The sequence below is a fragment of the Elephantulus edwardii genome, unplaced genomic scaffold, assembly GCF_000299155.1.
Source record: "Elephantulus edwardii isolate Elephantulus edwardi_28Jun2011 unplaced genomic scaffold, EleEdw1.0 scaffold00200, whole genome shotgun sequence".
Taxonomy (NCBI): Eukaryota; Metazoa; Chordata; class Mammalia; order Macroscelidea; family Macroscelididae; genus Elephantulus; species Elephantulus edwardii.
The window spans coordinates 322,426-337,651 of NW_006399950.1; the positions used below are offsets into that span (position 1 = coordinate 322,426).

Below are 15,226 nucleotides of genomic sequence, written 5' to 3' on the forward strand. Positions count from 1 at the left end.
GAGCCTCAATCCATACTGAAGGCTGCAATCCTTGACCCTTTGCAGCAAGTGCTTCAGGTCCTCCTCAGTTTCAGCTAGCAGGGTTACATCATCTGCATAACAGATTGTTGATAGATCTTCCACCAATCTTGACCCCACATTTCTCCTCATACAGCCCAGTATCCCGGATAATCTGTTCTGCATACAGGTTGAAAAGTTACGGAGATAGGACACATGCCTGGAGTACACCCTTCCCAATTTTGAACCATCCAGTGTTTCCTTGCTCTGTTCTGACGACTGCCTCTTGGTCCAAGTTTAGGGTTCTCATTAGCACGATCAAGTGTTCTGGGATTCCCATTCTTCTCAGAGTCAGCCACAGTTTGTTATTTCAGAAACTGACACAGGTATAGAAAAACAGAACTAGAGTATATAAAGATCAGTGTCCTAGGCATTAATGAGGTGAAATGTACTGGAATTGGCTATTCTGAATTGGACAATCATTTGAACTAAAAATTGAAAAAAGATGGTGTTACATTCATCATAAAAAAGAACACTCAAGGTCCATCCTGAAATACTGATGTCCGTAACAGAATACTAGTAGTACATATATACAAAGATGACCAGTTAATAGGGCTAGTAATAAATTTGCACGTCAATGAACTAATGCCCAAAATGAAGAAACTGAGGATCCTGCCTCCCACAAATTCTGCAATCTGAACCTTATAACACATGAAATAAAAATTCATTGGTTATTTTTTATTTGGTGATTGGAAAACAAACACTGGGGACAAAGAATAACAAAAAATGTGGCCCAGATGATAGAAATAATACCAGAAATCATATGACAGAATTTTGTAAAACCAAGGACTTTTTTATTGAAAATGGAATTTTTCTAACATTTTAAATGGTTACTATACATGCGTACCTTATAAGATGGAATACACAGAAACCACTTTAACAGTGCTTATGTCTAGGGAAGATGGAGATTCTCAATCTCTTCAGTATAAACAAGGCCCAGGAGTTAACTTCAGAACTGACTGCCAATTATTAATCAGTAAGTTTAAGTTGAAGCTGAAGAAAGTTTTAAAAAATCAGACCATATTTAAGTGTACACTTGTCTTTTTTTTATTTGTGTATTAAAGTGTTAACTGCTTTGTAGAAATAATGCAGTTTTCCTTGATTCATCAAGCCCCAAAGATACTTATGTAGCATTGGGAGTATCTGACTTCTGAAGGTTTGATGTCAAATCTGTCTTAAATCAGCTGCCAACTACAAGTGGATTCTGACTTGACAGCAATGAGAGGGAGGAGAAACTCTAGGACAAGGGGGAAAAAAAACTTATTTTTTAAATAAAATGGGTAATTATTTTCTCTAGATCTCACAGGTTGATTAGAAGGAGCCTAATGACAGTAGTTACTAGTTTTGTATTTGACTACTAATAGAAGAGCAAAGCTCTGCGCTTTGGATCTCAGCTGCTTCTTTGTTAGACCTTGTGCATCTTCTGACCTAGGAGCCAATTTTGAGGTTTTGAAAGGAAAGTAAAACAACGCTAGAATGTCACTTGTAGAATAAAAATGCTCCAACCCAGATTAGTTTCAGGAAGTCCTGGGCTTGGCAAGCAGGAAGATCTTACAACTACCTTGGCATCTCAAATCAAGTAATCTGACCATCCTCCCTGAATTCCACTGGGTTTTTCTGACAGTCAAGGGATTACAAATAAGAGAATTGTTCTAACCCAGATTAGTTTTAGTCCCTCATCATACGAGCATACCAGTTCTAAAGAATAGAACGCCTTCACTTGAAAAAATCATCCTACTGTGACAACACTGTGTTCCAAATGGAAGAGCAGAAACACTATGTCATAAGACAGTCCTGGAGGAGAAGCTCCGAAACAAGGACCTTTCCTCAGAGCTGCCTCAGAGAGAAATCATTCTCTAAAGCTGGTACCTGGGATTTGGACTTAGAACCTCCTAGACTCGTGAGAGACTGCCAGCAGCATGAGAAGTCACAAGCAGCGAGGTGGTGTGAGTTATCAAGGGTTGGCTGGAGAGAGGGAGGTGCTCACTAGGGTAGGTGGGAGTGGAAAGGGTGCATGTGGAAAATGGAAAGGGATAGGACAAGACCCATGTATACGGCTTTCACTTGATAGTATGCACAGGAATCAGATCAATTACAACTGTGGAAAGAATTGATGGGAAAGCTCAACATGAGCTGTGAAAATGAGGCCAGGTGCCGGTTGTGGAAAAGACCATAAACTACATATATGCAAGTTCAAACTAAAGCTAAAGAAAATTAAAATTAAATCGAATACACAGGAACCAAAATCTGACCTTTCGTCTATCCCACCTAAATGTAATGTATGAAGACCAGATGAGCTGTTGGAATGTATGAAGAATATCATCTATGAAGAAAAGAAAAGGTCATTACAAAGAAACAGGAGGAAGACAAGACCCACATGAATGTTATAAGAGACTGAATATTGCACTCGAGGTCAGAGAAGTCAAAGCAAAGGGAAGAAGGCAGGAAATTAAGGAGCTGAATAAAAAAATTTCAAAGGGCAGCTTAGGAAGTCAAAGCAAAATACTATAATGAAATGTGCAAAGATCCGGAGTTGGAAAATCAAGATGGGCAAACTCACTCAGCATTTCTTAAACTGGAAGAACTAAAGAACAAACTCAAACCTCAAGTTGCAACATCAAGGATACTAATGGCAGAATACTGAATGACTCAGTAAGCTTTAATAGGAGATGGAATGAGTACACAGAGTAATAAAAAGAATTGGTTGACATAGAAGTATTTCATGAAACAACATGTGATCAAGAGCCTGAGGTGATTAAAGGGGAAATTTAAGCTGTTCTGAAGGACGTGGCAAAAAACAAGATCCCAGTAATTGATAGCATACAAATTGATACATTTCAACAAGTAGATACTGCCTGGTGCTCACCAGGTCGTGCCCCAAAACCTAGAGGCAACCACCAGGGCAACTGACTGGAAGAGATCTATATCCAGTCCCATTAAAAAAAAAAAAAAAAAAAAGGTGACCTGATAGAGTGTGGGAATTGTTGAACAATATTGCATGTAAGCAAAATCCTGCTGAAGATGATTATTAAAAAAAAAATTAACAGCACAATAACGGAGACCTACTAGAAATACAAGGCAGTTTTAGAAGAGGATGTGGTACTAGAGACATTACTGCCAATGTCAAATAGATCTTGATGAATGCAAAGAGTACCAGAGGAGTGTCTGTGTTTCACTGACAATGCAAAGTCATGTGACTGGGTGGATCACAACAAATTGTTGCTAATAGGAAATCCCAGAAATTTGATTGTGCTCTTATGAAACCTCTACTTAGACCAGAAAGTAGCTATCAGAATAGACCAAGAACAGAGGCACAAATGGAGACTTGTATACCAATATTCATACCAGCATTATTTACCATAGCAAAAACATGGAAAAGCGCAGATGTCCAACCACAATTGAATGGGTTGAGAAATTATAGTACATTCATACAATACAATACTATGCAGCTCACAGGAGAAATTATTTTATAAATTATTACCTAGGTTGGGAGGGACAGGAGAACATTTATGTGAACTAACTTAGTCCCATAAGGACAAATACTGTATAAAACCATTATTGTAGAGGGAGTAGGAGGATCGAAGGGGCACGGAGGGTGGAAGCAGAGGGATTAGGATGTGAGGGGCGGGGGTGGATTACTCATGGGATTGTACAATTTGGGGGGGTTTGAAGGAAATGGAAAAAATCTGCTCTGAAAAACAATGTTTTCAAATTTTGTACATAAACTCACATAGTTAAAAAAAAAACAGAGAGCACGGAAACACTGCATGGTTCAGAATCAGGAAAGGAATGCATAATGGATGTGTCCTGTCTCCGCATCTTTTCAATCTGTGTGCAGATCATGCAGGAGGCTGGACATTATGAGGAAGAACATGATATAAAGACTGGTGGAAGACCAATGTACAATACGCAGATGATACAACCTTTCTTGCCGAAATGGAGGAGGACCTGAAGTGTTTATTGTAGAAGGTCAAGGATTGTAGTCTTTAGTATAAATTAAAGCTCAATATCAAGAAGACAAAGATTTTCCCCATTGGGCTAACTGGCAGGACCATATATCAAAAGATTAAAGTTGTTAACAATTTTAGCTTACTCATATCCACAATCAACAGTCTTGTTACCAGCAATCAGAAAATCCAAAGATAAATTGTATTAGGGAAATTGACTGTTAGAGACCTCTCCAAAGTATTGAAGAGGAATGGTGTTTGTCTAGAGATTAAGGTACATCTGATCCAGGCTACTGTTGTTGTTATGTGCCATTTAGTGGCTTGCAACTCTATATAGCATCCCGATGTACAAGAACCCTAAACCCTTTTCTATCCTGTACCAACCTCACTGTCTCTGATACACCTACTCCTATTATTCCAATCACCATATTGTTCCATCTCTTTGAGGGTCTTCCTCTCTTGTGCTTTTGCTCCACTCTCCCAAGCATGACGTCCCTCTCCAAGGACTGGTAACCTCCTTGCAACATGCCCAAACTATGTCAGACGAAGCTTCAGAATCCTTGCCTCCAAGGAGCAGCTCGGTTTCACCATTTCCAAGACAAACCTGTCGCTCTCCTAGAAGTCCAGGGTATATTCAACACTCTCTCCAGCACCACAGCTCAAAGTCATCAATTCTTTTTCTATAATCCCTTGTCACTGTCCAGCTCTCTGACGCACAGCATGCAACTGCAAAGAGTATGGCCATTGCCTTTACTTGCTACGTATCAGAGAGCTGGACAATGACTAAGAATGACAAAAGAAGAATTGATGCAATGGAGTTGTGGTGCTAAAGTAGAATATTGAACATATCATGGACTGCCAAGAGAGCAGACAGGTCTGTTCTAGAGAGGGTAAAACCAAGCTGCTCCTTTGAGGCAATAATTGCGAAGCTCTATCTCACCTACTTTGGGCATGTGGCAAGAAGCAACCAGGTTTTCCTTGGAGAAGGATATCATGTTTGGAAGTGTAGAGAGATACTGCAGGAGAGGTAGATCCCAGATAAAATGCATTGATGCAGTAAGTGAAGTAATGGGGTAAAGGGGTGTCGGAGACAGTGAGACTAGCTAAGGACAGGGCAGGCTTCAAAGCTGTTGTACAGAGAGTCACTATGAGTCATAGGTAACTCGACGGCACATAACAGCAGCAATATAGATAAATTTACATGTATAATTTCATTTTTATTCTCTCATAATATTTTAAAGGAAGTTTTAGCACAATTGACTGCATTTTTTTCCCTTTTCATTTTTGGGAGCGTGAAACTCAAACACATAGGTACAATCTTAATTTATGGCCAATAATGAAAGTGGATGAAATATGACTGCTCTTGTTGGTAATATACACAGATGACAGGGCTAGAAAGCAACCATGCCTTTTATAAATAGTCAAGACATACCCTCCACTCTTATCTGAATAGGAATGAAGAATTTTATATGAACTGTTGCTCTTTCACATTCAAATAATAATGTTATTACATGGGAGTAGGGTAGGGAATCTCCTCCTGTGTAATTGCCTCTGAAAACCTGCCAGTGTGTCAGCTACGGGACAGACCTGACGATGATACTCAACAACAACATTATTAACAACACTTCTGGTAGATCAGGGTGCTGTTTTTTTGTAGCTTATTTCACAGTGTATAGCTTAGTTTTGCAGCATCTGGAGGTACAGATATGTCTTGGAGAAAGCGCAAAGTGTTCCTTGGAAGCAAGAACGATGAGCCTTTGTCTCATATCTTTCTTTCTCTCTCTCTCTATCTATCTATCTATCTATAGAGAGAGCAAGCGATCGAGCGCATGTCCTTAGGAGGAGCTAGTCCTTGGAAAGGGACATCATGCTTGGAAAAGTTCAAGGTCAACAAAAGATGGGAAGAGCTGCAACCAGATTAACTGACATGGTCACTCTCAAGTTATGGGCTCAAATATGTCAGAGTTAATGAGGATGATGCAGGATAGGAGAGACCTGTTGCTCACAGGTATGAGACACACTCAACTCAATGGCACCTAATAACAACTTGTAATTTATCCTTCAATATCATTACCTTTTTCATCTTTCTAACACTCTCTAATCACATCCTACTTAAACTAACAGATTCTCCCCAGTGGTTCAGAATCAAGTTTACACTCTTCCATGTGGTTTTTAAGGTCCTTTGCAGTCCAACTTTGAATAAAAGAAAAGTCTACAAATAGATTGGCTTTTGATTCTTTCCATACAATGAATAGGTATCACCATTGTACAGGGACTAAATACGCAAATGACAAACCAAAATCCTCAAATATTGTAATCAACGAGGAATCACTTTATAAGCATAAATGTAGTTAAAAAGATTAAGCACCAAAACAACTATGAGATATCATGTCACCCCAGTTAGAATAGCAAAATTTAACAGAACAGCAAACAACAAATGCTGGCGAGGTTGTGGAGAAACTGGAACCCTCATTCACTGTTGGTGGGAGTGTAAAATGGTGCAACCACTGTGGAAGGCTGTATGACGCTTTCTCAAAAAGTTGCAAATAGAGATACCATTTGACCCAGCAATTCCACTACTGGGAATATATCCCAAAGAGACCATAACTGACATCCAAGCAGATATATGCACTCCCATGTTTATCACAGCTCTGTTCACAATAGCAAGGAGTTGGAAACAACCCAGGTGCCCATCAACAAACGAATGGATAGAGAAGCTGTGGTATATTCACACAATGGAATACTACGCTGCATTGAAAAACAAGGAACTCATGCAGTATTATTCAAAATGGGTAAGCCTGGAGGACATTATGATGAGTGAAATATCTCAGTCGCAGCAAAAGGACAAATATTGCATGGTGCCACTGTTGTAAAATGGGATTGATATCAGGGTTGGGGTAAGACTGAGAAAAACTAGATAAATTGTGTATACTGCACTGAAACAGATGAGGGAGTGAATAATTTAAAAGCGATGTATGATAGGGTATTATGGTTATCACAAGAGTCCACAATTAAGGCTGCATAGTGGAATATACTTGGGGCGGTGGGAGGGGTGTGGGGGGATTGTGTACCAGGGAAGGAGTGTTTCTTTTACTTTTGAAAGAGAGGAGTGAATGGGGTGTGGGGCAGGGCTGGGCGCAGAGAGAAGTGCAGCAATGAATGAATGGAAATCCAAAATCTCTGTAAATGCTCATTAAAATTATTAAAAAAAAAAGATAAAGCACTAGTTACTAGCCGAAAAATTGGTGGTTCAAAACCATTTTTACATGCCTTAGAAGACAGGCCTGGTCACCTGTTTCTGAAAATCACAGCCTTGCACATTCTACAGGGCAATTCTACTTGGCACGTCAACTCACTACGAACGAGTCTGGATCAATTTGGAGGCAACTTTAAATGACAACAATAATCACCCGCCGCCCCCCCCCAAGACTTCAGTGAGACCCCAGGGATCCAAAGGAAGTTAGGAAGCAAGTATAGCAGTAACTGCTGCTACAGGAAAGCGATAAGCCTTCCTGGGGAGTCCTTTAATAAGAAAACATTACAGAACGAGAAATCATTTTAGTTTGGCTGAACCATAGGACTGTGCTGTGAAATGAGTCTTTGCAATGCCTACTCAACTGTTCTGCTGTGTCCACAGGACCCTCTGTGCTCCTGTCTGATGAGCTCAGAATCCTCAGGGCACATGCGTGTCCTCTAAGGAGTCTTCACCTAGCACAAACCATCACCCAAAAGAAACTTAATGCCTTTTCCTTGGTACTCATAGAGCATTTTCACACTCCATTTAGAATGTGTCTTTTATTTCACTGGTCGTTAGCTACTGTCAAGAAGACTCTGACTCATGGCAACTCTACGTAAAACAGGTCAAAATCTTGTATGATCTTGAATCTCTGTGCTCAATCCTTTCTAGTTGAGTCCACTCTAGATCCTTCAAATTGAAGCCATCGTCTTCTCTCATACTTCATCTTTCCAAACATGATATATTTTGGGATATTTCTTAGTATCTTCACTGAGCTCAATATCCTTTAAATATTTTATCCTAATACCCCTGCTCAAAATTCTAGCACAGAGTAGACATCTACAATTTTTTTAACTGAGTGTCTAAACTTTAAAGCATTGTTTACTCTTCTTGTGACCTATCAGAAACATGTATTTGTCTGTGTTGCAATACAAGCTATATTATTTGTACATGTATTGTTGCTGCTGTTGTTATGTGCTCTCGAGTCACCTGCAACCCAAAGTGACCCTATGTACAGGTATGACCTTATGCAGCTCTGAACCCGGCTCTGTCCTGAGCCAGTCTCACTAATTTTGACACACCAACCCCTACTGCCCCAGTTACTGTATCAATACATCTCATCCAGAGTCTTCCTCTCCTGCACTGTCCCTCCACCTTTTCGAGCATGATGTCCTTCTTCAAGCATCGGTCTCTTCTGATGACATGCCCAAAGTATGTGAGAAGGAGCTTCAAAATCCTAGCCTCCAGGGAGAAACTCGGTTTTACTCTCTCCAAGACAGACTTATTTGTTTTCTTGGCAGTCAATGGTATGTTCAAAACTCTTCTCCAACACTACAGTTTGGAGGCATTGATTCTTCTTCTGTCATCCTTAGTTATTGTCCAGCTCTCTGATACATACCAAGTTAAGTGCAAAGACCATGGACTGGATTAGGCACATCTTAGTCTCTACACTGAAATAATTGTTTTTCAGTACTCTGGAGAGGTCCTGAGAGTAGATTTTCCCAATGCAATTTGTCTTTTGATTTCCTGATTGCTGGTGCCAAGAATGTTGATTGTGGAGCTGAGCAAGCTGTAATTGTTAACAACCTCAATCTCTTCTCCATCTATTGTGGTGTTGCCACTTGGCCCAGTGGGGAAAATCTTTGTCTTCTTGATGTTGAGCTCCAATCCATATTGAAGACTACAGTCTTTTTGACCTTCTACAGCAAGCATTTCATGTCCTCTTTCATTTCAGCAAGTAAGATTTTGTCATCTGCATAACATAGGTTGTTGATGAGTCTTTCCCAAATCCTGATGCCACATTCTTCCTCATAAAGCTCAGCCACTCAGATGGTCTATTCTGAATATAGACTGAAAATGTATGGAGACGGGATGCATCCATGATACACTCCTTTCCTGATTTTGAACCACGTAGTGTTTCCCTGCTCTGTTTTGAGGATTGCTTCTTGGTCCAAGGATAGATTTCATATAAGCATAATCAAGTATTCTGGGATTCCCATTTTCCTCAAGGTTAGCCACAATTTGTTATAATCCACACAGTCAAATGTCTTTGCACTGTCAATGAAACAGATAGACATTCTTCTGGTACTCTCTGCATTCTGCCAAGATCCATCTGACATTTACTGGAAAATGAGATTAATTTAAAGCTTCCCAATAAACACACGGGTAATTCACGGGGTCTTTATCTTCCACAGATAATACAGAAAAAATGGTGACAGAACTACAACCTCATTTGTTTAAAAGGCAACACAGATCAGGTAGCCTTTTGGGAGGAATAACTAATTACATTGGAGAGGAGACAGAAAAGAAAGAAATGCAAATATTTGATCTCTATTTGAGTGAGAGAATATATTTCTTTTTAATGTGCAAAACATGCTTTCGGGACTCTTTAGAGACCTAGCCCATCAGAAAAGGAATAGAAAGCAGACTATCAGCAGAAGGGCTCCTTTTCTTTACAGAGAAGTAACTTTTCAAATTCAAATTGAAACATAAGTCATAATCAACAAGTTTTGTTAGATAAGATGGGTGCCAAAAAACTCCTCTTCTACCTTTAAAAAAAATCTTTGTTTCTGTAAAGACAGTGATTATTAAAAGCATGAAAAAGAAAAAAAAAGTAAAGAATAGAAACAAAGGGAAAGGTATCTAGGAAGGCATGGGAAAGAAAAGAGATTTAGAAAGTGAAGGTGCTACTGGTGTATAAGGTTTGGAGTGTTGTGTGATAACAGCGAAGCGAATTGCACTGGGAGACATCTGTAGAGGGAGAGGGGAGAAACACACCTGGAAGAGAGGTAGTGATGAATTACAAAGGGGAAGCATCTTCTTGGAAAGATAGCACACTTATGCATAATTGGCTTGTGATATTACTTCACTTCTTATTGATTGCAATATCCTGTTCTCAGATAACACCTAAGACATAAATGGAGAGAAAAGAATACATGCTAATTGTGATATTCTTATGAAAATAATAAGATCATTGCAACAGAAGGAAGAATATCAGCTGAAAGAACAGGCCCTGTACAGAGTAGGTATGTGGCCTCATTACAATTTCACAGCTAAATCTTTACAATTACTCTGTATGAAATATAAAGTCAGAAAATCCTCAGAGAGATACATGTTTTGGTCACCAGAATTGCACCCAACAACTGATGTGTCACATGATATTGTTGATAAAACTCATACCTTCAACAGTTGCTCTTTTGGGTTGAATAGTGATGGCACCTTCTGCAATATCTTCATGCTGATGCAATGGGTTTATTTTGGATCCCCAGCTGTCTGATCCAACCCAAAGAAAATGGCCCACCTGGTCAGCTCTTTTTGCTGCCGCAAGTATCTGCCTAAAAAAGGAAATATGGAAATGTATATTAATGATCAAAAAACACCAAAATTACATTAATGATAATGTTATATATCTTTGGTACAAAACAGAAGGAAAACCAGTTTCTTGTTTTGCACATAACTAAAAAATAAATTATAAAAAGTATGTCAAAGGATTTGTATGATCAATCAATATACATATGAATTGTCTTATAAAGCAATAATCATAATCATTTTTTTAGAAAAGGTAAAAAAATGAATAAAAGAGAAATATAAATGTAAAAGGGGAAATGTAAATTAGGATAACATTTCTAATAAAGTTCTCCTTTCCGTATCTACTCCCGTTTAAAAAAAAAAAAGGTGACCCAACAGTGTATGGAAATTATTGAATGATATCACGACTACCACACGTAAGCAAAATCCTGCTGAAGATTATCCAAAAACGACTGGAACACTATAGCTGCAGAGAACTACCAGAAATACAAGCAGGGTTTAGAAATGTCAAGACACTAGAGACATTATCTCCAATATCAGATGTTTCTTGGCAGAAAGCAGAGTACCAGAGGAATGTCTGTGTTTCATTGACTGTTCAAAAGCATTTGACTGTGTGGATTACAAATGTTACTAACCTTGAGGAAAATGGGAATCTCAAAACACTTGATTGTGCTCAAGAGAAACCTATACTCAGACCAGAAAGCAGTCCTCAGAACAGAGCAGGTAAACACTGCATGGTTCAAAATCAGGAAAGACGTGCAAGCATCAGAGATGAGTTCTGTCTCCATACCTTTTTAATCTTTTTGCAGAACAGATCATTTGGGAAGCTGGGCTTTATGAGGAGGAATGTGGCATCAGGAACGGATGAAGACTCATCAACAACCTACATTATGCAGATGATACAACCTTGCTTGCTGAAACTGAGGAGGATCTGAAGCGCATGCTGCAGAGGGTCAAGAACTTGAGTCTGCATTATGGGTTGAAGCTCAACATCAAGAAGACAAAGATTCTCCCCACTGGGCCAATTGGCAGTACCGTGATAGATGGAGAAGAGGTTGAAGTTAACAATTACAGCTTGCTTGGCTCCACAATCAACATTTTTGGCAAAAGCAGTGAGGAAATAAAAAGATGAATTGCACTGGGAAAATCTGCTGTCATGGACCTCTCTAGTGTACTGAGAAGCAATGATGTCAGTCTAGAGTCTAAGGTGCACCTGATCCAGGCCATAGTTTTCACAATTACTTGCTACATACCATAGAGCTAGACAATGACTAAGAATTACAGGAAAAAAAATTGAAGCCATTGAGTTGTGGTGTTGGAGAAGAGTCTTGAATATTGTCATTTATTTTCTTGGACCACCAAGAAAAATAAGTGTGTCTTGGAGAGGGTATGTGGCTAGGAAAGGGTGGAGGGACAGTGCAGGAGAGGAAGACTCCAGATGAGATGGACTGATACAGTGACTGGGGTAATGGGAGTAGATGTGTCAGAGTCAGTGAGACCTGCTTAGGACAGGGCAGGCTTCAGAACTGTTTTACATAGGGTCTCTATGAGTCTCTGGTGACTCAACAACACATAACAAAAACATGCCAAAGCGTTTATTTTTGTGAGTTTTGGCATGTGGCTAAAGAAATAGACACTTTCATTCATCTTTGGTGGTAGTGTTCTTGTTAGGTGATTTATCAAGTCGAGTATGAGTCATAGTGACCCTATGAACAGCAGATCAGAACCCTATCATATATTATGCCATCCTCATCATCTCTGACATACTTAAGCCCAAATAGATCTTGTCTAGGGTCTTCCTATCTTTTGCTAGCCCTTCACCTTTCCAACCATGATGTCCCTCTCCAAGGAACAGTCTCTCCTAAGAATGTATCCAAAGTAGGTGAGACAAAGATACCCCATCTTTTCCTTCAAGGAGTGCTCTGTCTTCACATTTCCCAAGAACTATCTTCTCTCTTGTTATTACTTTTCTCCAGTATTACAGCTCAAGGCATCAATTCTGTCATCTTTATTCAATGTCCAGTTTACAGAGCAAGTAATTGATAAGAAAATTACCTTGATTGGGTATACTTTAACTTTCAAACTGAAATTATTGCTCTTCAGTAATTTAGAGAGGTGCCTGACAGCAGACTTGCCCACTGCAATGTCTCCTGATCTACGTACTGACTTCTGGTACCAAAGATGTTGAATGTGGATCCAAATAAAATGAAATAATGACCAATTCAACCTTTTCTCCATTTATCATCGTGTTGCTTATTGCCCCCCGTGGTGAGGATTTTTGTCTTTTTGACATTTAAATGCAATCCATACCGAGGGCTGCAGTGTTTTATCTTCTACAGCAAGTGTTCCAAGCCCTCCTTATTTTCAGCAAGTAAGGTTATGTTATCTGCATAATTCAAGTTGTTAATGAGTAGTCTTCTGATCCCATATTATTCTTTATAGCATCCAGCTTCTTGAATGATTTGTTCAATATATAGTTTGAATCGGAAAGGAGAAAGGATAAAACCCAGATTCACACATTTCCTGATTTTAAACCACACACTGTTACCTTACTCTCTTGAGACAACAGCTCCTTGGCATGGGTATAGAATCCCTATGAACATAATTATGTGTTCTGTAATTCCCATTCTTCTCAATGTTCGACACAGTTTGGTAAAAGCAAACAAACAAACAAAAAACAAAAACCAAAAAACCCCTACAAAAACATGATGGTAAAACTTTGGCTAAAATTTAGAATGGTAAAACTCTGGCTCACATGCTATGGGAATGTTGTCAGAAAGGCTAGTGCTTGGGAAAATATATCATGCTAGAAATCACAGAATGTTAGCAAAAAAGAAGACATCCAATGAGAATCATTGACATAGTGACTGTAACAATAGACTTGCCATGGTGGAGATCTTGAGGATGGTGCAGAATATGGTAACGTTTTTCATAGTGTCTCTATGAGTTCCAGTTGATTCGATAGAACCTCATACCAAAGCCAGCACCTTTAAATGCAAAACTATCAATGACAGGCCAGTGTCTGTGCACACATGCAAGATGTGCTATCATGATTCAGATTCATAGTCTAACCACTGAAGCCAAATGTGAAGAAATTCAGAATTTCTATCAATTTCTGCAGTCTTAAATTCACAGAACATGTAATAAAAATGTATTATAATAACTAATACTTGGAATGTAAAAGTAAGAAATGAAGACAGGTTGACCATTAAAATAGTGTTTGGGTGAAAGAAATGAGGCTGGCGATCACATTGATTACTCCAGTATTTTCTTCAAGTTCTTTCCATGTGATGAATGAAGCTCAAAGACTAAAATCTTAAAGAGAATCTGATGTATATATATGTATGTGTGTAAAATTTCATATGCTCAATAACTTATGCATTACAAACACCATTTTAAAAGAACATAGAAGACAACAATATATCAAATATAAATTTAATATCAATATCAAGAAAACAAAGATCCTCACCACTGGATTGATTGGCAGCATCATGATAGAGATTGTTAACAGCTTCAGTTTGCTTGGCTCCACAATCAACACTCTTGGTACCAGCAGCCATGAAATTAAAAGATGAATTGCATTGGGAAAGTCTGTTGTCAGAGACCTCTCCAAAGTACTGAAGAGCAACGATGTCAGTCTGGAGATTAAGGTACACCTGATTCAGGCCATGGTCTTTGCAATTAATTACTTGCTATGAGTTAGAAAGCTGGACAATGACCAGGGATGAGAGAAGAATTGATACCTTTGAGCTGTGGTGCTGGAGAAGAGGACTGAATATACCATGGATGGCTAGGAGAACAATTAGGTTTGTTCTAGAAAGGGTGAAACCAGGCTGTTCCTTGGAGACAAGGATTCTGAATCTTTGTCTGACATACTTTTGACATGTTGCAAGGATGGACCAGTCCTTGTAGAGGAACATTGTGCTTGGGATTGGTGGAGTGACAGTACAAGAGAGGAAGACCCTCAACGAGATGGATTGGTTCAGTGACTGGGTTAATGGGGGGTAGGTGTGTCAGAGACAGTAAGATTGGCACAGGTTAGAGCAAGGTATAGGGCTTTTGTACACAGGGTCACTATGAGTTGCAAATAACTCAATGGCATATAACAATAACAAAATATCAAAGATAGTAGCCTTCAGTATGTGTAAATATCAACACAAAACAAGTCTTCACAACCAGACCAATATACAGTCACACAGTGTCAGAATAAATGGAAAGAAGATCAAACTTTTCAATGATTTGATGTTTCTTGGACCCACAAGTAACACCCTTGGAAGCAGCAGATAAAAAAATCAAACAACATTGCACTGGAAAAACATTCTACAAAGGACTTTTTTTAAAGTGCTAAAGTATAAGAAGTATTGAGGCTCAATGTCAAGAAGACAAAAGCTCTCACCACTGGACCAACTGGCAGCATCAGGATGGATGAAGAGATTGAGACTGTTCACAGCTTTAGTTTGCTTGACTCCACAGTCAACACTCTCGGCACCAGTTTGTTGTTATGTGCCATCGAGTCGCTTGCAATTCATAGCAACCCTATGTCCAAGAGCTCTAAACGCTCTTCTATCCTGTGCCAACCTAGGCATCTCAAATGCACTTATTCCCACCGCTCCAGTCACAGAACTGATCCATCTCATTGAAGGTCTTCCTCTCATTTGCCACCCCTCACTCTGCCAAA

General features: G+C 39.2%; 1 protein-coding gene across 2 annotated transcripts in view; it reads right to left on the reverse strand.

Moving 5' to 3' along the window:
* GRM7 (glutamate receptor, metabotropic 7) overlaps positions 1-15,226 on the reverse strand; it is a 730,124-nt gene that overhangs the window by 300,894 nt on the left and 414,004 nt on the right. For both annotated transcript variants that reach the window (XM_006897077.1, XM_006897076.1), the window contains exon 4: positions 10,420-10,574. In XM_006897077.1, the coding sequence (XP_006897139.1) occupies positions 10,420-10,574 (155 nt within the window). The remainder of the gene's footprint in view (positions 1-10,419; positions 10,575-15,226) is intronic.